Source organism: Blastocystis sp. subtype 4 (genome assembly GCF_000743755.1).
Source record: "Blastocystis sp. subtype 4 strain WR1 chromosome Unknown seqid_0016, whole genome shotgun sequence".
Taxonomy (NCBI): domain Eukaryota; class Bigyra; order Opalinata; family Blastocystidae; genus Blastocystis; species Blastocystis sp. subtype 4.
Window position 1 is genome coordinate 12,088 of NW_014569531.1, and position 22,671 is coordinate 34,758.

A 22,671-nucleotide genomic window follows, 5' to 3' on the forward strand; every position below is an offset into this window, starting at 1 on the left:
ATTGAAAAGAACCGCGGTTCTTCTCTCTTTCCTTATTTAAAGCCATTCGCGTCTTGGAGAAAAGCGAAACCAATTGGTAAGCTGCTATTAAGAACAGATAGTGGATTGAAATAGTTCTCCATTACATTCTCCTCTAACAGTGTGTTGTAGGGAATGGAAAAGGAAGAAGTTCAAGTAGATTACGAAGTGGATGAGGATGAGAGTATTGATTTGTTTGAGTGTTGATGTCAAGATCAACAACAAAAAACGAATGAAGCAAAAGACTTGAAACCAGCAACTCTGTACATTGACGGGTTCATAAGACCGTTCACTATGGAAGAAGTCAAGCAACTTGTCTCCAGAACTGTCTCTCCGATTAATCTAGATGAACATTTCTTTATGAACGTAGCAAAAACGTTTTGTTATGTGACATATCCCTCCATGGAAGCTGCTCGTAAGGCAAAAGAAGTCATGTACACGTTTCTTGATGGATACAATGGATCTAGAGAGGAAACAAAGTTCCCTGAGTCTTTTGGAAACAAGCTTCGTGTTCGATTCACGTCTATAATGGCCTCTACCATGAAGAAAGACCAGAAATCAGCAAGTGATGACCAGCCAGCAGATAAACGACAAAAGGTGGATACTGTGGTTGTGCTGGAGGATCTCTTTAGGAAGACGGAGGCACGACCTGTAATCTATTACAAACCATTAACAGAAGCAGAAGTGGAATTGAGAGGGATTGATCATGCATAGAGAGAAGCAAAGCATAAGAAGTGGTATGTTTGTTAAAGAAACAGAGATACATTGACTGTAGTTTTGCTAGCAGGTCCTTCTCCCAAGTCTCAAAATCCCCATCAAGGTCTTCAGCTGCATCTCCCTTACGCAATTCAAGAATCGGAGTTGCACCCATTTTCTGCAACATCTGATCAGCCAACTACGAATCAGCCTATCCAACAATCTAAACGATAGAAGCAGCTTGATAACGAGGATAGTTATGGTCTCCCAGACCAAACATTGCATACTTCACCTTCGCCATACACTGATTGTCACCACAGTGACTCTTCATCCATGCAAAGAATGCCCTTGACGAACCTACATCAGTCACAAGACTTCTACATACATACGAGTGGGTTGACCATTGCCATATGTAGAAAAGAAAAAGATGCACAATTCTTGGTTCACAATATCTTCTTCTTCGAATTCATCGATATCCATAACGGTATTGTGAATACCCTGAGTTTCTAGATGAGAACCCAGAGTCTCGGCAAATTCTTGTCCAGTTCCCATTTCGGAACCATAGTAAATGTAAATCATCAAAGGGAGCATAGTCGAAAAGAATAACTGCACTTTCTATATTTTTGTTTCTGGTGGATCGGGTTCATCTTAGCATTTCCAACTCATTGGCACTGTGATGGATACTGTGATAGTTGTGATTGGCGGAATGGGTCCCATGGCCGGTATTGAGTGTCTAAAATATATAATGTCCAATTGTGAGACAGATGGAACAGACCAAGATAATCTTAATGTTGTTCTTCTCTCCCTTCCAGCACTTATTGATAACCGTGTTGACTTTGTGTTAGGACATTCGAGTGTGAATCCTTCCGAAACTGTTCTTCGTTTTTTAAAGCCTCAATTGGATGCCTTACAGGAGAATTTTAAACGCATTGTTATTGGTGTTCCATGTATCACATTCCATTGTCCATGCATATTTTCCCGATTTAGAACTGGAATCAGTGAAATGTGTTCCTGTGCTGAAGTTGTTAGTATTGTCTCCTCTGCAACTCAGTTTATCAGAGAGCACTGTCAATTTATCAAGAGAGTGGGTCTTCTGTCTACTGATGGTACTCGTCAAGCCAAGCCTTTTGCTGAAGAATTTGCTCTACATGGTATTCATATTGTGTACCTGACAGATGATCAACAGTCTGTTGTCACAGACTGCATTTTCAATGTAACTTGGTAGAATTCTTTTGCTCAGTTTATGTTATAGGGGGATGAAATCGATGACATTTAATCAGTCATATGCTCATTCCTTGTTGAGTAGAGTAATGGATGAACTATTGGAAGAGAAATGTGAAGCATTTCTTCTTGGATGTACGGAAATCCCACTGGCAATCACAGAACATGAGTATCGAGGAGTTCCGGTGTTGAATCCATCTTGGATTATGGCGCGGAATCTAGTGAGGATAGCTGATGCATCGAAGTTAAAGTCTCTGTAGTTGGGAGTGTTTGTTTGACTTCATTCTTGTTTTCTTGGATGACTGTGGATATTGAAGATTATGAGGGTCACGAGACGTCCTTTCATACATTTAGTGAAGAGGAATTAGAAGCAGTCGCTAATGGCATTGTGCATTGGTATCAAGCAAATCGGAGGAAGTTACCATGGAGAGGAGATCAGCCTCCTTATTCGAAAACAGCGGAGGTGAAGTCGTCTTCCAAACGAGATGATAAGCAGCTTTCGATGACCAATTTCTTTACATCAAAGAAGCCTAAAATAGATAAAAAGGTAATTCCTCAAGAGTATGAGTTTGCTAAAAAGGGAATTACTGCCTATACTGAATATGTGTCCGAAATTATGCTTCAACAAACGAGAGTCGATACTGTGATTGATAAGTACATTCAGTGGATGACTCGGTTTCCGACCATCAAGGATTTGGCTGAAGCCACTGAAGAAGAGGTGAATTCCCTCTGGTCTGGTTTGGGCTATTATCGGAGAGCTCAGTATTTGATCAAAGGAGCTCGAGTAGGTTTGTTAGGTTTGGATGATGGGTAGTACATCATGAAGAACTGTGGCGGAGAGATACCAAGCAAGAAGGAAGAATTACTCAAAGTTCCTGGTGTTGGTGAGTATACAGCAGGAGCCATTCTCTCTATTGCTTTCAATCAACCAGAACCCGCTGTAGATGGGAATGTTATTCGAGTTTTGTCCAGATTACAAACCGTATATCAAACCAAGACACAGATGAGTTTCTTGAATTGGTGTAAGAGAACGACAAGTGAATTAGTGGCTCATGCATCTCCATCTGATTATACTCAAGGTATAATGGAACTTGGAGCTGTTGTTTGTACTCCACAATCTCCATCCTGTTCTTCATGTCCTCTTCGTGTATGGGTTGTTGGAGAATGTGATGTAAAGGAGTACTGTAAAGCTTTTAAACTTATGCAGAAGCAAAAACGGATGGGAACACTTGATGAGATGGTGGAAAATGACCGATGTGAGATTTGTTGTGATTATCCAGTGGTAATTGAAGATTCAACTGACTGATAGAAACGCATTGAAGCCGTGGATGTGTACCCAGTAGCAGGAAAGTCCAAAGAAGTACCAACAGAACGATATGCGGTGTTGATTGTTGAGAGCAAGGAGAGATCCGAGACGTATCTACTACACAAGCGAACAGAGGCTATTCTGACGAATCAACTGGAACCACCATTAGTAAAGGTAATGATGAATGGAATCTGTGATGTAGATACCTACAGATACTCCAGAATCTGGATTGGAAACGATTGCTCTCAATGCAGTCAAGAAGATCCTTCCATCCTGTTCAGCTGTGTACGAAGGAACTGTTAAGCATGTCTTCTCTCATCGGATTCATTTGCTATCTGTATGCTCGACTACAATGAATGAAAAGGATGTAAAAGTGAATGACTATGAATGGTGGAGTTCACAACAAATTCGGGATTATGGTACTACTACTTGGTTCTTATTAGTATTTACTATCTATTATTGTTATTATTAGATGTTGAAGACAGCACATCGAGCAACAGCAAGTTTGAAAAGACTTAAATAATCTGTTTGTTCAATCAATAGATAACAAACACTATATCGAGGAATCTTAGAAATCAATGATAGGAACACCCCATCCACAGCTGCTACCGATTCCACTGTTCTTCTCCATATCAATTCTGAACCATCCCAGCTCTCCCCAGTACTCACCCCAGCTGTTACGTCCAATCCAGTACTTCTGACCCTCTTCAGTCTCACCCCATCCAGCAATCTCCACAATATGACCAGCCAACACAGGGGACTGATCCTCCACATAAATACCTCCATGATAGTCAACGAAAGACTGACGAACAGTCATGGTGCAAGACACAGGACCACGAGCAAAGATTTCAGCCTTGATCTTCTCCTCTCCACTCACACGACCATACTCACTCACCTTGTAGGCCTTGTAATCCTTCACAGCCCAACATCCATCACGATCACAGTTACGACATGTGTTTTCAGGTGTGCATTCGTGATCTACGGCTTCGTATGGTTGACAGGTCTGATCAGGAATACCCGTCTCATGCGCAAATTCATACACTCCACTATCGAAACCACCTCCACATGAACCAGCATTTCCACAATTCAACACAACCTGGACAGCAAGGTTGACAGCAGGCCAAGCTCCCTTACGCATGATATTGATACGATCAGAAAGAGCAGCAGTGGAACCCTGAGCCCAGCAAGAACCACACCAGACAGGGATATGCTGATTACGGTTCCAAGTAGCATAATTCACACCATTGACATTACGAATATCATAGTTCTTAGGAATCTCTTCAGCACTCAAGTAAGTGTGAGGAAGAGGAGACTTGATCACCTCCTTCTTCACGTCCTTTGACATATCCACACATCCGTCCTTGATGTGCATCTTCAACTCATGACTACGGAACTCCTGACTCTTAGCTTGCTCAGGAACCTTTGGCACAGCCCAGTTACAAGATGACTCAATCTGGAGGTTATTAACTCCACGGACAATTCGGAACCAACCATTCTCTCCCCAATAGTTACCCCAACTGTTACGACCAATCCAGTACTTCTCTCCATCCTCAGTCTCACCCCATCCAACCACAGAAATAGCATGTGAGATCATGGAAGCACCAGTCTCATCCTTGTAAATACCACCAGTGTAATCCTTGAAAGATTGAGGATCAGCAATTGAGCAAGTGATAGGACCACGAGCATAGATCTCCTTCATCATGTTCTCCTCTCCACTGACACTACCATACTCCTCAACGTAGTACTTAGTGTAGTTCTGAATAGCGTGACAACCCTCTCCCATAGTGCAATCACGGCAAAAGTTGATGTCACTGCATTCCATGTCAATAGCTTGATAACGCATGCAACCTTCAGTAGGAACTCCATGATTCTTCATGTAGGCAAACACACCAGAAGGATGACCTCCATGGCAACTACCAGCATTTCCACAGTTGATAATAGCCTGCACAGAGAGATCGTACTCAGGCCAAGCTCCCTTGGTCATCAATCTCAGACGATCAGCAACAGAGGAAGTAGCAGAGAAAGCCCAGCAAGAACCACACCATACAGGAATATGTTGGTTCTTGTTCACACTGACCATATTCAATCCGTTAATGTTACGACTAGCTATGAAACACAATTAATTGAACCTTACGGATCATAGTTCTTAGGAAGTTGCTCCGAGGAGAGGAAATCCTTGGGCTGAGGGGACTTGACAAAATCGGGCACAGCCATCTCGGGACGAAGGCACCCTTCCGCGCTAATAACAGCAAGAATCACTAACAATAAGAAGAGAAAATGAGTTGGTACGAAGGCAAGTAGCAAGAGTCTTCATAACTTACAAAAAGAAATCTGAAAACTATAAGGGAAACGTGGAAACAATGATGCATGTCTGACAATAAGGGTCCATTTGAACTTACCATACCTAATTATTGTGTTACAAACATTTCAATACGAACTAACAATTAGACGAGACGGATCAGGAATTGTTATATTGGACAAAATGCGAATAACTCCAAGGACATGCTCATTTCGAGCTTGTTTCATTCCCATCGAAGGTAACTTTCGAAGATATTCATAAATCCACTTTGGTGTTTCAACTTTCGTTGCTTCACTATCATCAGCTTGAGGAAGAGAAGGAAGAATATCCTCTGTTTGTTCTTTTGCTGCTTTATCGTCTGGTTCCTGTGTTTTCTTCTCAAACGGATACCTGCGCTTCAGAATACTACGATCTTCCACAGACTGAAACGATTTCTACACATCATTATCGAAAATCAAACCAACTCCCCAAAGAGTATAACGATCAATTCGACTTAGAAGTCCTTCGTTTCGTTCTGATGGAACTTGGGCAGAATATTCATCTTCCAATTCCATGATTTCCTTTACTGGCTTACAAACGAAGAATCGCGCCTTTATCTGAATGAGTTTCTCCCAAATCAAATGTTTTTCCTCTTCCTTCACACTTGGTAGATGTTCTTGCAATAACTGAATTGATTTATCAGGATCTTGTTGATTCATAAGGAAATCTGAATAGCTTAGTAAATACGAGGCATTATCACCAAATTGACTTAATCCCTTCTCTAAGATCATTCTTGCTTTCTCTGGTTGTCGATTGATATTTGTTGTAATAAAAGCTATATGAAATCCACATACCAATTATCTACCTGCTTTCACATATATTTCACTACAAGGATAAACAGAACATGCTTGTTCAAACACTTGCATCATTGCTTGTTCTCCTTTCTGACGTTGCATATATTCCAAATATGATGTCCAACCAGCACAGCAAGGATATTCTCGAATCAATCGTTCATATTCTGCTTCACATTCTTGTATCATTTCATGCTCCTCAAAGAAATCACAACATGCCAATCTGAGGAATACACTATTTGGCATTACTGTTACGGCTTCATTCAATACTGCCGCAGCTCGGCTTTTGTCAAAATTTGATTCATACTCTGCAAAGGCAATCCAAATATCTGGACAAAATCGGAAGGTTGTCAAACATCGAAGGTATGTCATATGCATGTGATGATACAACTGATTTTCTGGAAGACGCATTGGATTCAATTGTTCATATCTAGATATCATGATAATAACGAAATTGAACTCGATTGCCTTCATCCAGTATTCAACTTGACGTTGACCATTTCGATTAAGTTCATGAAGAGGAAGATCATCCAGAGTGATGAGTTGCCAGCATTCATTACGAAGCTTGTATCTACATGTTATATGAAGACATCACCATCACTCCTCATTAGCCAGTTTATGATCGTCATCAACAACGGATTTTTGTTTCATAGCGATTTGGGCTCGTTCTTCAGCTCGATGTTCAGTGGGAATAATGATACTATCTTCAAACACTGAATATTGTGTCCAGAAACTCTCCAAAGCTATGTATTAGTATACCCCATGTAAACAGACCATGAAATGGAATCACTACAGCTCGATGAAAGAAGGATCGCTTCAGTCTCATTAACTCTCCTTGTGTGTTTATATCGGTTCCTTCACGAGGATACGACTCCAGAAACGATCCATAAGATTTCCATAATTCATCTGAATCGATGAAGAAACCCACAGTATCAGCTGCATAGCTGTATACTCGTTCCACTTCTGAACGTGCTTCTGCTAGCCGACGACCTACTTTTCCCTCCAAATGGTGTCTCCAGAAGAATTCACAGTAGTATGTCCAGAGTGGAATGGACGGACAGCGAGGGAGAAATCTCTCCAGTGTCTACTCTCACAATCACCCTTCTCTCTTACATCCACAACTCTCTGAATGTTCTTTGCTTTCTCCTCCAATTGACAGTACTGCACCACAAAAATTCCAGTAGTTGGGAATCGCTCGAATAAAATGTTGTAGCACTTCCGAGCCACATCCAGAGGTAAACTACGGATATAACTGGCATAAGCAGTCCAAGCTTTTGTAGTATCTGTATGATCTAGTAGAAATTGCAGCATCTTGGTCAACTACAACATCAATTGTTATTCTCATTTTAACGTCCGGATTAACGTTTGCATCGATCAATTCTCGAATCAGTGAACTTACTAGACTCTCAGACTCTATTCCCTCAATTTCATTTCATCTAGATTACGGGATACATTATCCTTTTCAAGCGATGGATTTAGCAAAGAGTTTGTACCCATTGTTAAATGCTACACTCGTCACCGCCTTCAAAAAGCACGTACTTCGGGCTTGATATTTTCCAAAGCCTCATCTTCAAAATCACTAGATTCGGGTTCGGATGGCATTTAGACCAAATCCTCTTTCGATAATGAGAAAGGAACATGAACAAAAATCGGTTCTATTCCTGGAGTGGGAAAAAAGTCTGGATTCCTCAATGTCGATAAAACTCAAGAAATACTCAACTATTAATCAAAACAATGGTAGGACTGAATATGGCTTCCTTTATTTCTAGATTCAATGGGTATTGATTGTGAGTCGGCAGGGAAAGATCCGATTGCAGCAGTTCTACAATGGTGCATCACCAAGGGTACGGGTTTTATAGGATACTGAATTGAAAGGAAGTTGCATCAACTACTCGAAATGCTGTGAATCTGGTTCTTTCTCGCCCTGGCCGATACTGTAACTATATAGAACAGAAAGACTCCAAGATTGTATTCAGAAAGTAAGGGAATATGTTGTCTGTGATTATAGATATGCTAGTTTGTATATCATTATATCCATTGACAAGGATGAGAATGAATTGATGGCTCTTGAGTTTATTCAGGATTATGTCGAGACTCTTGACCAATACTTTGGAAATGTAATTGTATTGTTACTCTTTTATATAGGTGTGTGAATTAGATATTATCTTCCACTACGATAAAGCTTACTTTGTTCTAAATGAACTTTGTGTTGGAGGTCATATCGCTGAAACGAATAAACATGAAATTCTGCGTGTAAGTACTGCTCAAGATAAGATCGAAGAAGATGCAAAGAAGCCAATTAAGAGTGGTGCTCTTAGTGCTTTAGGTTTGTAACGTGTTTTCTGTAAACAGAAGAACTCTCTTCACCCATTTACCACTTTGAAGGGTCATGTTGCTTGAACGAAATCGAACAGCGATCCAACTCGAAGTCCTTCAATATCTTGTTGATTGTCTTCTCTAAACGCTGCTGAATGTCTTTATCCTCCCAGTTCTTGTACCAAACCTCCAGACGATATCCAATTTGTTTTCTCTGTGGTTTACTCTATACATTACTTCACTCACACATTCATACCTTATCCAAAATACGAGCTCCACAAATGCTGTCACTCTTATCCATTGTCTCTCCGATCAGAGTGAGTACAATCGTTTCCCAAAACTTTCCAAGAGTGTCATGGGCAGAAACTTATATTCATCCCTTTCCATAGGCCCTACCATCAAATTCAACTCTCAATTCTCCTCCTTTTGCATTCACCTCATCTTCCCATTCTGGTGTGATTCCATCCTTGAAGATACTTTGTCCTTCAATCTAGAAACAATAAAAGCAGACCCTTATTCTCACTTTAATGTCCTTAGGTTTATCTTCAGGAAAGCGCTCATCAACCCTCTTGATAATTCGATTTTCACCATCATAGAACAACTGACTAATTCATTATGTTCGCAAGTCAATAGCTTACGTGACTGTGGGAATACGATTCCAGTTCAGCCAGAATCCTTCAGCAGTAGAGAATGTACAGATCTTCTCGAACGAATTCAAGTACCCTTTCTTCTTGTCCTTTTCGTTGTGGAACTGCACCTGCTCATAGATCGTCCAGCTGTGTTCCAATTTATGGACAGTAATCTCCTGCGAACTCATATCAGTAACTGGGTATGCAAGGTTTCTTTATGCCAAAACGTCAAACTCAGACACAGAAATCCCCCTTATTTTTGGGCTCGCATTTTACGGTGATGCGGAACGGTTTTGGGCATAACAAATACTGCGATTTTCTTGTTATCGAAACATTTTCATTCAATGTGGATGATACTAAGTGATTGATATTGATGGGGAGTATCTGCTGGAATGTGTGTATTGGGCTTGAGGAATGAGTAATGAAAGAGAGTGTCATTTATGCCTCATTCCTGTTTCTCAGTGTAAATGAGTAAATTTGCATTCAATAAAATATATCTGAATTCAATAGAATGATTTAGGTACAAGAATTGGAGTGATTCTTGTAAACTGATAATACTAACTACACTCAGAACACTGAAGAGAATATCAGCATCATTGTTCAGAATATGATATGAAGAATCAAATCGAATCATATCAAACACTCTATCAAATAGTGTTTTGAATGATTGATAGTCAATGGATGCAGAATAGAAGTCCATTAGTATAAGTAATTGTGAATTCATAAAAATGTATTGTTGATGGATTCTTTAACTGATATGAACAATAAGGTTACCAATTCCTGTTTATGTCTTGAATTCCTTGGTGATTATGAGATTAGAAATGTTGAAATGAAGAGTGGTAGTGAGTGGAGTGGAGAAGCGATAAAGAGATTATTGATAGATAATGAAGAATATGAGATGAAAGTATCAATGAAAGAAGGAAAGAAAGATGGAATTGGTATGATTGTGAGAAAGAATGGAGTACTGTTTATGAAGTTGATGTTTGTGAATGATGAATGTGAAGGAGAAGTGGCAAAGATGAATGAATATGGCAACATCGTATTGAGAGGAAGAGTGTCAGGAGGAAAGGAAGTTGGAATATGGATAGAGTATGATGATGAGGGAAATGAGATATGGAGAGGATTGTATCGAAATGGAAAACGATATTCGATACTGAAGGAACAATCAGGAATGAAAGGATTCTATAGAGAATTGAATGAAGATGGAGAAGTGTTGAGTGTGAGTGAATATGATGATAATTGGAAGAAAAATGGAAGATGTTTTGAAGTGGAATCAGGATACTTCAGAGAATGTGTATATGAGAATGGAGTGAAGAAGAGAGTGATTCGAGAGTTCATTGGTAAAACGATGAGATTGTTTGATGACAATGGAAAGAAGGTATATGAAGGAGTATGGTTTGGAAGTATGGTAAATGGATTTGTGATTCATCCTGAAACGAAAAGAATGAAAGGATTCTATAGAGAATTGAATGAAGATGGAAAAGTGTTGAGTGTGAGTGAATATGATGAATCTGGGTTATTGAAGAATGGAAGATGTTTTAAAGTGGAATCGGGATGCTTCAGAGAATGTGTATACAAGAATGGAGTAATGATGAGAGTATTGAGAGAATGGAAAGGAAAAGTGATGATTGAATATGATGATAATGGAATGAGAGTATATGAAGGAGGATTTGCAGGAGATATGATGAAAGGATTTGTTCGAGAAGGGAAAGGTAAAGAATATGGAAATGATGGAAAGAGTGCATTGTATGTAGGTGGATGGAAGAATGGATTGAGAGATGGAGATGGAAGTGAATTGAATGAGAATGAGGAAGTGGTAAGAAAAGGAAGATGGATAAAAGGTGTTTATATTGGAAATATTAAGCAACTTGAAGATGGTTATGAAAATGGTTTGAGTGTATTTGATAGTGATTGTTTGAAAGGATATGAGAGAGTTGAGATTGGGAATGGTTGTTTTAAGAATGTGAATCGATTTGTGATTGATGGATTGAATGAATTGAAAAGTGTCATCATTGGAGGGAGGTGCTTCAAACTCGATTATCAGTCCATATCTGGAAGCAAGTGTGTGATAATGAATTGTGATCAACTGAGTGACATCCATATTGGATGGAGTTCATTCAATTATTATGAATCATTTGAATGTAAGAATCTTCCTTCTCTCATATCCATTCAATTGGACGTTCTTGCATTCTTGAATTGTCAAACAATAGTATTTGAGAGTATGAATGATTGGTGACTGATGAATGAGATCTGAATCGACTTCAATCCATCACTCTTGAATCATCTGTTCTTGGTGATGAAGATACTGTTGACTCAAATGTATTGATAATGAGGAGTATGAATCATAATGATGATTGATTGATCAGATCTTCCTTCTCTAACTCTACTCAAAGGAGATGGTAGCAATTTCTACTGGATAGGCAAAGTGATATTGGAGAGTGATGATTGATGATTGAATTTGAATTAGACATTCCATTACTCACTCAAGATGGAATTCAGTTGAGCAGCGTATTCATGAATGTTATAGAATTGAATAGTTCAAGTATGATTGATGAATTGATAATGATTGAGATGCTGATTCTTTTGATAGATTCATTCGGCAGAGGAGTCGCTATCTACGAAAGAATGAGAGTATTGCACAAGATTCGGATGCATCCAGTATCCAACACGAGTCAGATTCTTCTAGTACTCCACAGGCCATGCTCTCTTCCAATTTTGAATCTGCAGAGAAGAAGGTTAAGAAGCGAGCTGATAGTCATTGTACTGTATACTGATGAATTCATTCTGTTTGTTCATTATCAATCACATGCATCTTCTAACTGATCTTGTCGATCATGGATAATAGCTAGTCACTGTTACCACCATTGACTCTCATTTTGATAGAAGAGACGAGTGATATTGTCAACAAAGAATACAAACCAAAGTTACTGTATAGTGTATTTCTATCCTTTTGAAAGATGATTTCGTATGTTATCCAACAAGAACTATGACAAGACAGAAGAAACCAAGAAATTTGCAATTCCAAAATCCGTATTCTTCTCACAATCTCGCGATGCAGACCTATTTCATCCTTACAGATGAGATTTTGAAGGATAAAAAGGATCAGACATACCCCAAAGCGTATAATTTTGAGATGTGGGTAATATACTTAGAGAGCAACTTCTTGTATCATCGATGACACCAGAGAATGTTAGTGGTGGTACTACTGTGCCTTTTTCTTTTGTTTATAGATGCGAGTCGTTTTACCGAGATCCTTTATGAAATTCTTTGGAGGTATTTAGATAATACAATCAGCATCGATTCACTTATTTTCATTCTATCAAAAGCGAAAACAGTTTGATCATGGTTGTTGCTTCATACATAGAAGAACTTTGATGTTTTTTGTACTTGTCTGTCTGATACCTTGTGGTTGGTGGGTCAAGAATGTGATCCATCTCTTGGTTGTCCTGATTCAACCAAGGGGGCCTCCTTTATCACAATGGTCAAACGAATCGTATCGGATCGGGTTTGTCCTGTAGGAATCTTGAAGGAGCGTTTGGAGATTGACAAATTGTCTGCATGTGGCTTTATTACGGATGCTTTCTTCACTCACATGAAACGTCTGAACACCCAACGGTATTATGCTCAACACAAGTTCAATCTGATTCGTGATGAGAATGAAGGTTATTCGAAATTGATTACCTTTATTCATCAACCCAAACTGAATTCAGCTACTTTGTTGTCTACTCTCTCGAGTTATATCTCTCTCTTCAGTCTTGATCCCAATCGAGTCTTCGATATCTTGTTAGATGCTTGTGAATTTGAAAAACAGAAATACCCCGTATTTAAACCCATTTTTGAGTCGTTTAAAGCTGAAGAAATTCCCCATCTTTTGGAATTCCGAATTCAATTCTACAAGTCTCATGATGTATTGTTCTTGTTTCTATTTCATTTGTAGTCTGGACGTGTTCCTGACTCCTTGTGGGATCTTTCCATGCGACTTCTTCGAGATGGCAGAATTTCTCCCGATTTTTTTCTTTCTGTTTTGAATTCAGAAGAGAAAGAATTATCAGAAGTTGCTCAGAAACGTGTTGGTTTTTCATTTCTGATATTATTTTAAGACAGATTCGATCTTCACGGCTATCGCATCTATGAAGAAGATGTCACCAAAGCTCCACAGATCAGCCATCACTCTCTTTAAGGTCCCTGATCATCTGAACTGGCCTGCTGTTCTCATCTCTGCTTGTTCGTATGCTCCTCTGACCACCATCATTCATCTCTGGCTTTATGTCAAATCCCTCGGATTCGATCCATGTTGGTGTCCTGAGTGCAGTCGAGCTCTTAGCAAGCTTCTCACTGACGTCACGGCTCAGGTCTATTCCACCATTGCATCGCATCCTGCCATCACACATACCAGATCTCGCTTACTCTCTAGACGAAGGGATCTGTGTCCAGAGGATCTCATTCAAGACTTGCCTACACTGATTCGTCGAATTGAAAAACCTGTGCAATTATTGGGTCCTTTTGTGGCAAATGAGCCCTATTTCTATACCATCCTTTGTCGACTGTTGTCATATGTTCTGAAACAAGAATCCCCAGAATATCTGGAAATCCAAGAAATCGCCCAAAATCTATACAAGACGGTTCTCATTCCTTCTCTATCCATCTCTCCTCCAAATCCTTCCATTCACCATGAAATCTGGAGTGGACTTCAATATCTGAACCAATCAATTCGATTCACTCAGTATGAGTATTGGCAAAGTACTGAGATTGCATCGAATCCTGACCTATTTTATGGTATGAAGTGGAATTATCTCGGAATCGACTATTATTTGAGGAGATTAGCTGTTGGAAATGTGGATGAGTTGACCAAAATTTTGACTTATTTTGGATTCTCAACTCCACTCTATCTTTTCCGTTTGCTCCTTCGTAAATGTGCCACATATGACAATTTGATTCAACTGATCGTTCCGAAATTGAAATGCATTTCCTCTCTTGCTGTGGATACATGTTGTTTCTGTATTATTGCATATTTCCAGAGCCGGGAAAACAAATTGCAGTCTGATCAAGTATCATATGATCCTGGATATGATTTAGCAACAGATTTTGCCTCGAATTTTGTCAAATTATTTTCTGAACGAATTGATTTGAGTATGATGTTAGCATATGTGGAGCAGTGTGTTCGGAATGGTGATATTTCTGCTCTTCTTCTTGTAAGCAAACTTTTGACAAGTGTCGGAAATGTAGACTTTTTTTGGTATTGTTATATAGATCCCATCCCCGCGGGATATGATATCACCAGCAGTTTCTACAACAATCGTTCGATCTCTGGCTGCTTCTTCAACTCTGGTCCAGGCAACTACTTGGTACTTGCGAGAGGATACGTCTACAAAGAGTTGTGAGCGATTGATTGATTGTTTGTGTTCTCGTGAAGTACTCGCTTCTCTTACAGTTTATCTACCTCGACTTGTAGGAGAGATGATTTGGGAAAGTGAGATCAATGATGTCCAGATTTTGGGCATTTTGTATGACAGAAATCTGGACTTATTCTTGCGTATGATGATGTTATTCACTCATAATCCCTCCTTCATAAATCAAATGTTTTCACTCATTCCTGCTCCTCAGGACCTGTTTACACGTATTCATCTTGATGTCCCTTTCGCTATGTCGCTTATTCGATCTATCATTTCAGTAGAGGATGTGTTGGAGAAGAAAGGAAATTGGTCAATTTGGACTCCGGAATTCGAGACTACTTTGAAATCGTATTATCCAACAAATTTGTGGGAAATTTTGAATTATCCAGAATTCCTCTTATTTTGGTACATTCAATTCCGAGATATTTGTTGTCCTGACGAATGTTACAAAGAGTATCAGAATCAACTAGATTCGGATTTGGCGGTAACGATGGCAAAGAAAAAGGACCGAAATGTGACACGAGCCGATAGTCGCAAACTAATGAAATTGATGACACAGCTGAAGCAGGAGATGGAAGAGTTAAAGAAGGATCAGAGTGAACAACAACAACATGTTTCTAATTTGGAGGTATTTTTTGGAATTCCAAAATTCATGACTAGAATTCTTTGAAGGAACATTTTGTTCATTTCTTCCTGGAATCGGATCGAAAGAGCAGTATCGCAGTATTCATTCAGTATTGTTTTATTCCACGAATCCTTTTTTCGCCAATGGATGCCCTTTTTTGCGCCGAATTTGTTCGATGCCTAATTCGTTGGCAAGTTCCGAATTACAATCATATTCTGTTTGTCAAGAGGGCTCTAGTAGTGTTAATGACTCTTCTGCGTGGTGCAACGAAAAGTGAAGCCCAAAACATCAGTCTGTTCATGCTGGAGTTGTTCACAGATTTGAGTCAGTGGAATGATTCTGAAAAGAAATACAATGAAGTGTGCTTGAATAACCCTGTATTCGTAAAAAACACATCTGGTGATGTGAGTTATGATTCGTTCTGTAAGGTGGAAATAGTACTTTGGATTGAGATTTAGTGTTATAAACATTGGATTAAGACCATTTCAGTGATGATTGTTTCGGATTTACAATCGAAAGAGGAACAACAAGTTCGAAACGCTTTGGATTTCCTTCAGAGAATGAGCTCTGTGTATCCTCAGAAGACTGGTTTTGGAGACGCACTTTATCCGTATCTAGAGAATCTCATGTTTGTACTGATGGGGTGATTGGTTCATACATAGAATCCAAATGGAGGAATTAAGACGTCAGCTCAGATGCTTTGTACAAGTCTTGATAGACTAAAATGGTTTGTTTGTTCAGAATTCCCGTAAGCATGAAGGAGGAATATGTTTGTCCCATGCCATTTGATGTCGACACTGCAAATATCGGTTTACGGTGGTGGGCTTGTCAAGCATTACAGAATTTCACCGGAAATGGTGAAGGCGTCGAATGGGCTGTAAACGAGCCGTAATAGTTTTGCCAAACAGTATTAGTATTAGATTTGACAATACGGATGGCCATATGGGTATTTCTCCCATTACGGGTGTTGAGATACCTCATGAAAAGGGTATGTACACGAAGAAAATGTATGGTTTCATTGGATTATTATAAAGCTAGTTATCGAATGTACAATAGTCTCCCTCGGGCAGTGACGTTTTTCTTATCTAAAGGTATGAAACTATCACAGATCTTCATTTTGCAGATATTTTGACGTTTACAGAGGAGTCTTGGCTCTTTGGATTAGAGCGTTTCTCTGTTTGGGTGAATAACTGTCTTGATAAGACGAAGTTTAACATCTTTATTCGTTTTGCCGTTGCTCCTGATGCTGTAGCCTTTTGTTTTCGTTCTGATTCTAGGGAACAAATCCGAACTACTACCATCTTTCCTTAGAAGAACGTAAGGCAATTCAGCAGAAGTTCATTAACATTGCTGATAAGAGTGTTCATTATCATTCAGATGAGGATATTTGGCATTACAAATCCGAACACTTTTCGCTTCCTGATTTCAACGATATGAACTGGGCCAAGTCCTATTCACCCATCTGTTCCTTGTATCGCATTTTCGATATTAATGTGAACTATTTTGGTCTGAAATCGATTGTGGAACATATGGTTTGTAATGCGCAATACAAGGGTACTTTCCAATTGATCCGCCAATTGGTATCACATTGTGATGGATTTTATGGTTGGACTATGGATCAAGTTATCGAAAGAGAGAATGAAACGAAGGTCAAATTGCTTGAGAAGATTAGTCGTCCTTATTCTGATGAGGAGAAGAAGCATGTGTATGTAGCATGTGATGGAACTAACTTGTAGAATGAACGTATTGTCAGAATAGGATCTCTTTGATTTGTTTTATTGAAACACAAGCACAAATTGAAATAATACACTTCAGGGTTATTGGCATTCATAGCCAAACCTGTTCTACTAAATCCACTTCGTTTTGTTAAAAACAGATACTTACATTGTCCCAGCAAATATAAATCCATGTAGGTACGCAATAACGCAGCTTCTGATGGGAATCGACCTACATGATTCCGAGGTAATGTGTTCACAGTAATCACTTTTCGACCATATTTAAATCGAATATAGTCTTCAATCTCATCCGAGTCTGTTGAGAGAAAGATTCGCATATTAGGTCGTTTGATCAGAATCTGATGTATGCGAGGACCATTCTTCCGAACCACTTCTTTGTTCACTTTAAAATAACTTCCATCCTTCCAGTCCGATGTTTTTCCACCACTTCGAACTTGAATACCCAAAACAGGCCCATTTTGGAAATACTTCAAATATGGCCTTAAATAAGACATCACATAATCACTTGGTTGAAATAGACTCTTTGCACAAATTCCATACCAGTTTCCTTCTGTGATCCAAGGATATGAAGCATTTCCACCACGCATCTCCAAAAGCTTCGTTCTTGTTGTTTTCAATCGGAGTACTAGTTTATGGAACATATGCATTGACGAAATTGCCAATGAACCAGGATATTCCTTGTTCAGATTCCCTTCATCAACAATTCCTCTCAAGCCATAATTAACATTATCAAATTCAACAAAATAATCAACATATTTTGAAATACTTCGACCTCGATCGTATAACCTCTCTTGTTCTAGAAAGAATCACAATACCATTCTCTGCTACCTGAATCTCCTTCCAAACGAATAGGAAATGTGATGTTATACAAAGGAAATTTGAAAAAATGAGGAAGCACAGCTGGAGCGTAATCTATCTATGAACAGTAAGAATCATCCTAACATTGAAATACACGATTATTTAAGATCGCTAAGAGAAGGACATCACACATTCCCGACATCTGACCAGCAATTCCGGTGGTTCCTCGCTTTGCATACACAATGAGCTTATTCTGGTTCAGAATGTTCTTTTTCTGATTTGGAATAAATACAGTATTCATATAGTGTATAAACTGAGAAGAACCACTGATCCATTCGGTAACTGGATCAGAAATGTTGATTGGGACAAACGAGTTGTGTCGATAATAGCTACGATAGTCGAATCCGAGACTTGATATTGTTGTTAAGCTCACTCGACTTCGATTCTTAGCATGCATTTCTTCCATCTCTTTTGAGGGCTCTGTATTTCCCTTCACTTTTGAGGATTTTCTACGTTTTGAAGAACGCTGCTTGACTCCTGGAGGAGTCGGCATTGGAATCTCAGACGTTGCAGTGTAATTCATAGCCGATATGTCAGAATTCACTTTTTCTGTTGGAACCATAGTGGTTTCTCCAGGATTTGTTTTCTCGATTACAGCAATGATTGAGATAGTTTCGTTGATTTCAAGGATGGATGGAATTGTCTGATTCCCTACGGTCAATGCCGTGATATTCTCACTTTTTTCCGCGAACACAGTCGGACCAAACATACTCATATTCATTGGTAGAGTCGTATTAGGGACGATAACCGAACTCGTTGGTTTCGTATTCACTAGTGTTTCCACTTCTTCAAGAATGGTTATCGGAATGTCTGTCAATGGAGTTGAAATAGACTCTGTTGAACCACTTAAGAGTGTAGAGTTCGTTGGTTCAGAAACTGTCGGCTGTATTGTTACTTGACTCGTCTTTCTTTCAGGTGTGGGTGATAGTGACGGGCGAGCCATGAGCGCCATAACAATAGGTTCCTCAGTTACCATCTCAGAACGAAAAACATCCATTCCAAAGTAGTTCGTTTCAAACGTTTCATTGATCTAGTACTAATTACATTTGACACTAATTCAATACAAGAATTCCATTCAACAGACGGGTGCTATGTATCCCTACTAACAAGTTGAGAATTACGATGCCGATATACAGGGCATTTGTAAAAGCTGTCGGCCTCATAAATTCTCTTCGTGTCTTCCCAAAAAACAAAAGACTGTACTTAATCTAGACTAATCATCTTCATCTTGCGACGTCTCTCTTTCTGATTTATCTGACTCTCCACAACTTTGTTAATTGCATCCAAATCGGACTGTCGAATCTCCTCCTCTTCTTCTTCGCTTCCACTTGGAACCAACACGAAATTCTTCGAAACTTTCTCTTCGATCACTGGTAGTTCTACAGCAACTGGTGTCTGTGGAACTGAAATCGCAGGAATTGCCTCTTCTGTATTCATGATAGTGATTCTAAAATCAGATTCACGACGCCGATGCTCCTGAACAAAACACTCCAAATTCTTCCTCTGTGCGATTAAAGGGAGGATATTTGTAATGAACAAGTCTCGCTGTTCCAGATTGAAGATGCATAATTCGATGGTATTTTTGTCATTCTCCATTGTCACTCGCTTTCCACTCAACACCATCTCCAACCAGTCTTCCACTCGATCTACCTGTCCAGGAGCCTTGTTCTCACCCCATTTGGCCAATGTGGTATGAATCTTTGCTACATCGCAATCCAGGTTCTCTTCGGCATCACTCTCTCCTACAGGGATATGATTCAGTGGAATAGGTTTCCATTGTGGGACAACTCGTTCCAGCTCCAATTCCTGCGCCTCTGCCTGTAATTGGCCTCGCAATTGCTCCATTTCCTGTTGCCGCTGCTGAAGCTCCTTCTCCAGCTGCACTTGTGCTTTCTGAATCTCCAGTAATCTCTTCTCCTGTTGGTGGTACTGCTTCTCCAAGTCGTACACCTGTTGCTCGCTCAAAAATGCCAGTCGTTCTGCTGAAATCATTGCTTCTGCTGATTGCTCTACCGCAGTGTCTGCAGCATCCTCTGTCGCATTCACACGAGTCTGTAACTCCGCATTCTGCTCACGAGTTGTCTCTAATTCTCGTGTGAGAGCAGTAACTGAAGCCACACAGCTATCAATACACTGATTCACTGCTTGTTGTTGCTCCATCAGAGCTTGCATACAATCATATGCAAATTCTCTCAAAGCATCACCCTATTGTTCATTCTCATGATTCATTCATACCATTGCTCGATATGAAGATACAACAGAGCGATGATTTTTAATATGAACAAGCTGTTGAGCAGCAATGAAAACCAATCCGTCTCTATCTCTGATTCCTCTTTCTGATTCTCACTTTGTCATGCTCTCATACTGCTCCAAATTCTTTGCAACTTCCTTGTCCATATCAGGAACCATCTCACTTACTTCAGATACACTCTTCAACTCTAGTCTTGATCACTGCTCATTCATTCCTCACGATTGTATCTTGAACTGATTGACTGAAAATGGTTGACCAAATTATCCAACACTAGTCGTGTCTCATCTAATCGTTCTGAACTCTCTTTCAATACATTCTGTGTACGAGCCTCACGTGCTGCTCTCACTTCCTTCTCATCTTCCATTTGCTCCTGCTTCAGTTGTTTTCGACCTCTTACCAACTGTACACGACCTTTCAGATCTTTCACCTGATTGCTTACTACATCACGCAAGCGGATTATCTCAGCTCGTTCTGAATATGTTACAAGAGAGCTTGATTCACCTGATGGCAGTATAGAGGACTCATCCAACATAGGAGAAATAGGAGTTGGTTGAGGAGACACTGCACATTGGCGCAGCTCAGCAATGGTAGATGGAGAAAGAGATAAGAAGGAAACAGGATTAATTGATACCACAGGCAATTCGTCTGTTTGACAACTGGATTCAACTCTTTCCAGTTCATAAACCTTTTCTGCAACTGGAGTACTTGCTGTCAGAATATCCTCAGATACGTTTCCTGAAATCACATCATTAAATGTAACACGTTCACGACGAGTACGACTTGCTAGCGAAGACATGGAGGATGATCTCGATTTTGGCTTCGGAGACTCTACTTTCTATTCCATGATTGGTATTCTTCTTATTCTCACTTTTGGCTCGTCTACGGGAATTCCACCTTTAAGTCTGTGTGTAAATTCCAGTATTCAATATTACTCCTCAATCTTTACAGACCAGATATTCTTATCAAGATCCAATACCATATACGGCTTCTCCGAACAACTCCATGAACCATCCGGATTATGGAGACAACTATAGTCAGGATACTTGATGGGTTTGCCACATGGGGAACCTATCAATCATTTCATCTACTTACACATACAGAAACCGCGATTTGTAACAAGTTCCCATTGATCTCGTCTTTCTACGAAATAATCTCATTACAACAAATATTACTCTTCTCAACACCGAAACAATCTTTACATACACGTTCCATCGTCCCATTCACTGGAAGTCGTTGAGAAGAGCAGGAGTCACAAAATACTTTCCCGCAAATCTAAATTCATAAATTCCAATTTCAAGAAAGCAAACTCGACAATGATGTTTTCTTCTCAACGCTGTGAATGGAACATTACAGCGCATACAATTTGTGATAGTATCTTCCTTGACCCACTGCATAGTATTCGAAATTATTGCATATTGAAGTGTTTTCGCGAACAAACAAGAACCTAAAAACCCGGTCAACCCGATTACTCCAGAATATGATGATCACGTAACATAGAATTGACAAACTCGTATGTCATTAGTGTAATCGATGAGGATGGAATCACTCGAATCAGATTTGGTAACAATCCTCCATAAAACCCCACAATCCCTTCTTTCCTATTCTAATAACATTCATTCGTTCCCTACTTCCATATCTTTACTGCACAATCCACCAAGTTCCGATAACTTGATTTTGCATTCAATTGTTGCATTCTTGAACGAAACACTTGGAGTGGGTATGTAATCATGGATGCACAGAATTTCGAAACTGCTCCACACCATAATCCGGTTTTGTAATCCTATAAATCAATCAACACAAGAATTGGAACAATGGCAATATGGTATTGAGTTTCAATCTGTTTGAGTTTCTCATAAATGACAAATTGGATAGCGGCATGCGATGTTAACAGAAGAGAGGGGAGAAGTCCTGAGTACAAAGTCTTAACTCCCTCCTCTCGACATATTCGAATTGTCGCATCTACGATTCCTTTGTAAGGTTTATATCCAGGCATCTAGAATTAAAGCAAGACAACTCATGTACCATACAAAGACGGTTCTGAAGTTGTAATCGAGTCTTCAGAAACCAAACTGGACAAGCAACAGTACTGCCGATAATTCCAGCTTCTAGAGAAGAAATCATATTATAGAATCCGTTTAATTGAGAGACATCAAGTCTCCGCTTGTAACGGTTCTTCGCATTTTCATAAGCACCAAAATATATACTCCAAGATAGCACAGAACCAATAATAGCTGGAGAGATTCCCTGATAGAATGCACGAAGTCCTTCCTCTCTGTATGTATTTCGGATCACCACATAAAAGTTCTTTAAAAAGTTATAGTCTTTCACACTGGAAACTTGAAGACGAGTTTTTACAAGATCCAAAGGATGAAGAACGATTGTTGTTGCGAACCCTAGGAACTTAATGATGCCCATAAAATCAACCTCCACACATCCCCGATACAAAGTGTCGTTTCACATTTTCCTTGCCCCCTGAACTCATGAGGAAAGGTT

General features: G+C 39.5%; 14 protein-coding genes across 14 annotated transcripts; 6 read left to right on the forward strand and 8 right to left on the reverse strand.

The window, feature by feature from the left end:
* Positions 1–153: 153 nt before the first annotated feature.
* JH06_0297 (hypothetical protein) lies at positions 154–732 on the forward strand (the record flags this gene model as incomplete). The annotated part of the gene is made up of 3 exons (XM_014674127.1): positions 154–202; positions 233–452; positions 486–732. 3 exons carry the CDS (start codon positions 154–156, stop codon positions 730–732), a joined length of 516 nt encoding a protein of 171 aa, XP_014529613.1.
* Positions 647–1,305, reverse strand: JH06_0298 (NADPH cytochrome P450 reductase; the record flags this gene model as incomplete). The annotated part of the gene is made up of 3 exons (XM_014674128.1): positions 647–913; positions 944–1,071; positions 1,104–1,305. 3 exons carry the CDS (start codon positions 1,303–1,305, stop codon positions 647–649), a joined length of 597 nt encoding a protein of 198 aa, XP_014529614.1.
* Positions 1,306–1,420: 115 nt separating this feature from the next.
* Positions 1,421–3,713, forward strand: JH06_0299 (adenine glycosylase; the record flags this gene model as incomplete). The annotated part of the gene is made up of 6 exons (XM_014674129.1): positions 1,421–1,935; positions 1,967–2,191; positions 2,290–2,719; positions 2,750–3,217; positions 3,245–3,415; positions 3,444–3,713. The coding sequence occupies 6 exons, from the start codon at positions 1,421–1,423 to the stop codon at positions 3,711–3,713; spliced, it is 2,079 nt and encodes a 692-aa protein (XP_014529615.1).
* Positions 3,714–3,809: 96 nt separating this feature from the next.
* On the reverse strand, positions 3,810–5,455 carry JH06_0300 (peptidase C1A domain-containing protein; the record flags this gene model as incomplete). Its single annotated transcript, XM_014674130.1, has 2 exons — positions 3,810–5,343; positions 5,376–5,455. 2 exons carry the CDS (start codon positions 5,453–5,455, stop codon positions 3,810–3,812), a joined length of 1,614 nt encoding a protein of 537 aa, XP_014529616.1.
* Positions 5,456–5,668: 213 nt separating this feature from the next.
* On the reverse strand, positions 5,669–6,844 carry JH06_0301 (hypothetical protein; the record flags this gene model as incomplete). The annotated part of the gene is made up of 3 exons (XM_014674131.1): positions 5,669–5,974; positions 6,005–6,354; positions 6,385–6,844. The coding sequence occupies 3 exons, from the start codon at positions 6,842–6,844 to the stop codon at positions 5,669–5,671; spliced, it is 1,116 nt and encodes a 371-aa protein (XP_014529617.1).
* A 123-nt stretch (positions 6,845–6,967) lies between these two features.
* On the reverse strand, positions 6,968–7,715 carry JH06_0302 (hypothetical protein; the record flags this gene model as incomplete). The annotated part of the gene is given in 4 exon segments (XM_014674132.1): positions 6,968–7,113; positions 7,130–7,454; positions 7,484–7,681; positions 7,698–7,715. The coding sequence occupies 4 exon segments, from the start codon at positions 7,713–7,715 to the stop codon at positions 6,968–6,970; spliced, it is 687 nt and encodes a 228-aa protein (XP_014529618.1).
* A 429-nt stretch (positions 7,716–8,144) lies between these two features.
* On the forward strand, positions 8,145–8,704 carry JH06_0303 (hypothetical protein; the record flags this gene model as incomplete). The annotated part of the gene is made up of 4 exons (XM_014674133.1): positions 8,145–8,214; positions 8,250–8,349; positions 8,379–8,487; positions 8,516–8,704. 4 exons carry the CDS (start codon positions 8,145–8,147, stop codon positions 8,702–8,704), a joined length of 468 nt encoding a protein of 155 aa, XP_014529619.1.
* Positions 8,705–8,741: 37 nt separating this feature from the next.
* Positions 8,742–9,503, reverse strand: JH06_0304 (translation initiation factor 4E; the record flags this gene model as incomplete). Its single annotated transcript, XM_014674134.1, has 5 exons — positions 8,742–8,912; positions 8,943–9,052; positions 9,083–9,176; positions 9,210–9,291; positions 9,325–9,503. The coding sequence occupies 5 exons, from the start codon at positions 9,501–9,503 to the stop codon at positions 8,742–8,744; spliced, it is 636 nt and encodes a 211-aa protein (XP_014529620.1).
* Positions 9,504–10,072: 569 nt separating this feature from the next.
* JH06_0305 (hypothetical protein) lies at positions 10,073–11,384 on the forward strand (the record flags this gene model as incomplete). Its single annotated transcript, XM_014674135.1, has 7 exons — positions 10,073–10,154; positions 10,197–10,387; positions 10,418–10,534; positions 10,562–10,636; positions 10,694–11,027; positions 11,070–11,204; positions 11,320–11,384. 7 exons carry the CDS (start codon positions 10,073–10,075, stop codon positions 11,382–11,384), a joined length of 999 nt encoding a protein of 332 aa, XP_014529621.1.
* A 983-nt stretch (positions 11,385–12,367) lies between these two features.
* On the forward strand, positions 12,368–15,378 carry JH06_0306 (Tho complex subunit 2; the record flags this gene model as incomplete). Its single annotated transcript, XM_014674136.1, has 8 exons — positions 12,368–12,435; positions 12,468–12,522; positions 12,546–12,588; positions 12,610–12,698; positions 12,776–13,222; positions 13,253–13,384; positions 13,416–14,537; positions 14,566–15,378. 8 exons carry the CDS (start codon positions 12,368–12,370, stop codon positions 15,376–15,378), a joined length of 2,769 nt encoding a protein of 922 aa, XP_014529622.1.
* A 200-nt stretch (positions 15,379–15,578) lies between these two features.
* Positions 15,579–17,069, forward strand: JH06_0307 (phosphatidylinositol transfer protein beta; the record flags this gene model as incomplete). The annotated part of the gene is made up of 8 exons (XM_014674137.1): positions 15,579–15,737; positions 15,792–15,965; positions 15,996–16,060; positions 16,087–16,221; positions 16,254–16,340; positions 16,372–16,424; positions 16,457–16,581; positions 16,611–17,069. 8 exons carry the CDS (start codon positions 15,579–15,581, stop codon positions 17,067–17,069), a joined length of 1,257 nt encoding a protein of 418 aa, XP_014529623.1.
* A 130-nt stretch (positions 17,070–17,199) lies between these two features.
* Positions 17,200–19,090, reverse strand: JH06_0308 (hypothetical protein; the record flags this gene model as incomplete). Its single annotated transcript, XM_014674138.1, has 6 exons — positions 17,200–17,280; positions 17,318–17,865; positions 17,898–17,981; positions 18,012–18,578; positions 18,606–18,957; positions 18,992–19,090. 6 exons carry the CDS (start codon positions 19,088–19,090, stop codon positions 17,200–17,202), a joined length of 1,731 nt encoding a protein of 576 aa, XP_014529624.1.
* A 40-nt stretch (positions 19,091–19,130) lies between these two features.
* On the reverse strand, positions 19,131–20,974 carry JH06_0309 (hypothetical protein; the record flags this gene model as incomplete). The annotated part of the gene is made up of 4 exons (XM_014674139.1): positions 19,131–20,132; positions 20,163–20,244; positions 20,275–20,365; positions 20,398–20,974. 4 exons carry the CDS (start codon positions 20,972–20,974, stop codon positions 19,131–19,133), a joined length of 1,752 nt encoding a protein of 583 aa, XP_014529625.1.
* A 669-nt stretch (positions 20,975–21,643) lies between these two features.
* JH06_0310 (mitochondrial folate transporter carrier protein) lies at positions 21,644–22,660 on the reverse strand (the record flags this gene model as incomplete). The annotated part of the gene is given in 5 exon segments (XM_014674140.1): positions 21,644–21,776; positions 21,807–21,958; positions 21,977–22,171; positions 22,201–22,571; positions 22,603–22,660. The coding sequence occupies 5 exon segments, from the start codon at positions 22,658–22,660 to the stop codon at positions 21,644–21,646; spliced, it is 909 nt and encodes a 302-aa protein (XP_014529626.1).
* Between the last annotated feature and the right edge of the window lie 11 nt (positions 22,661–22,671).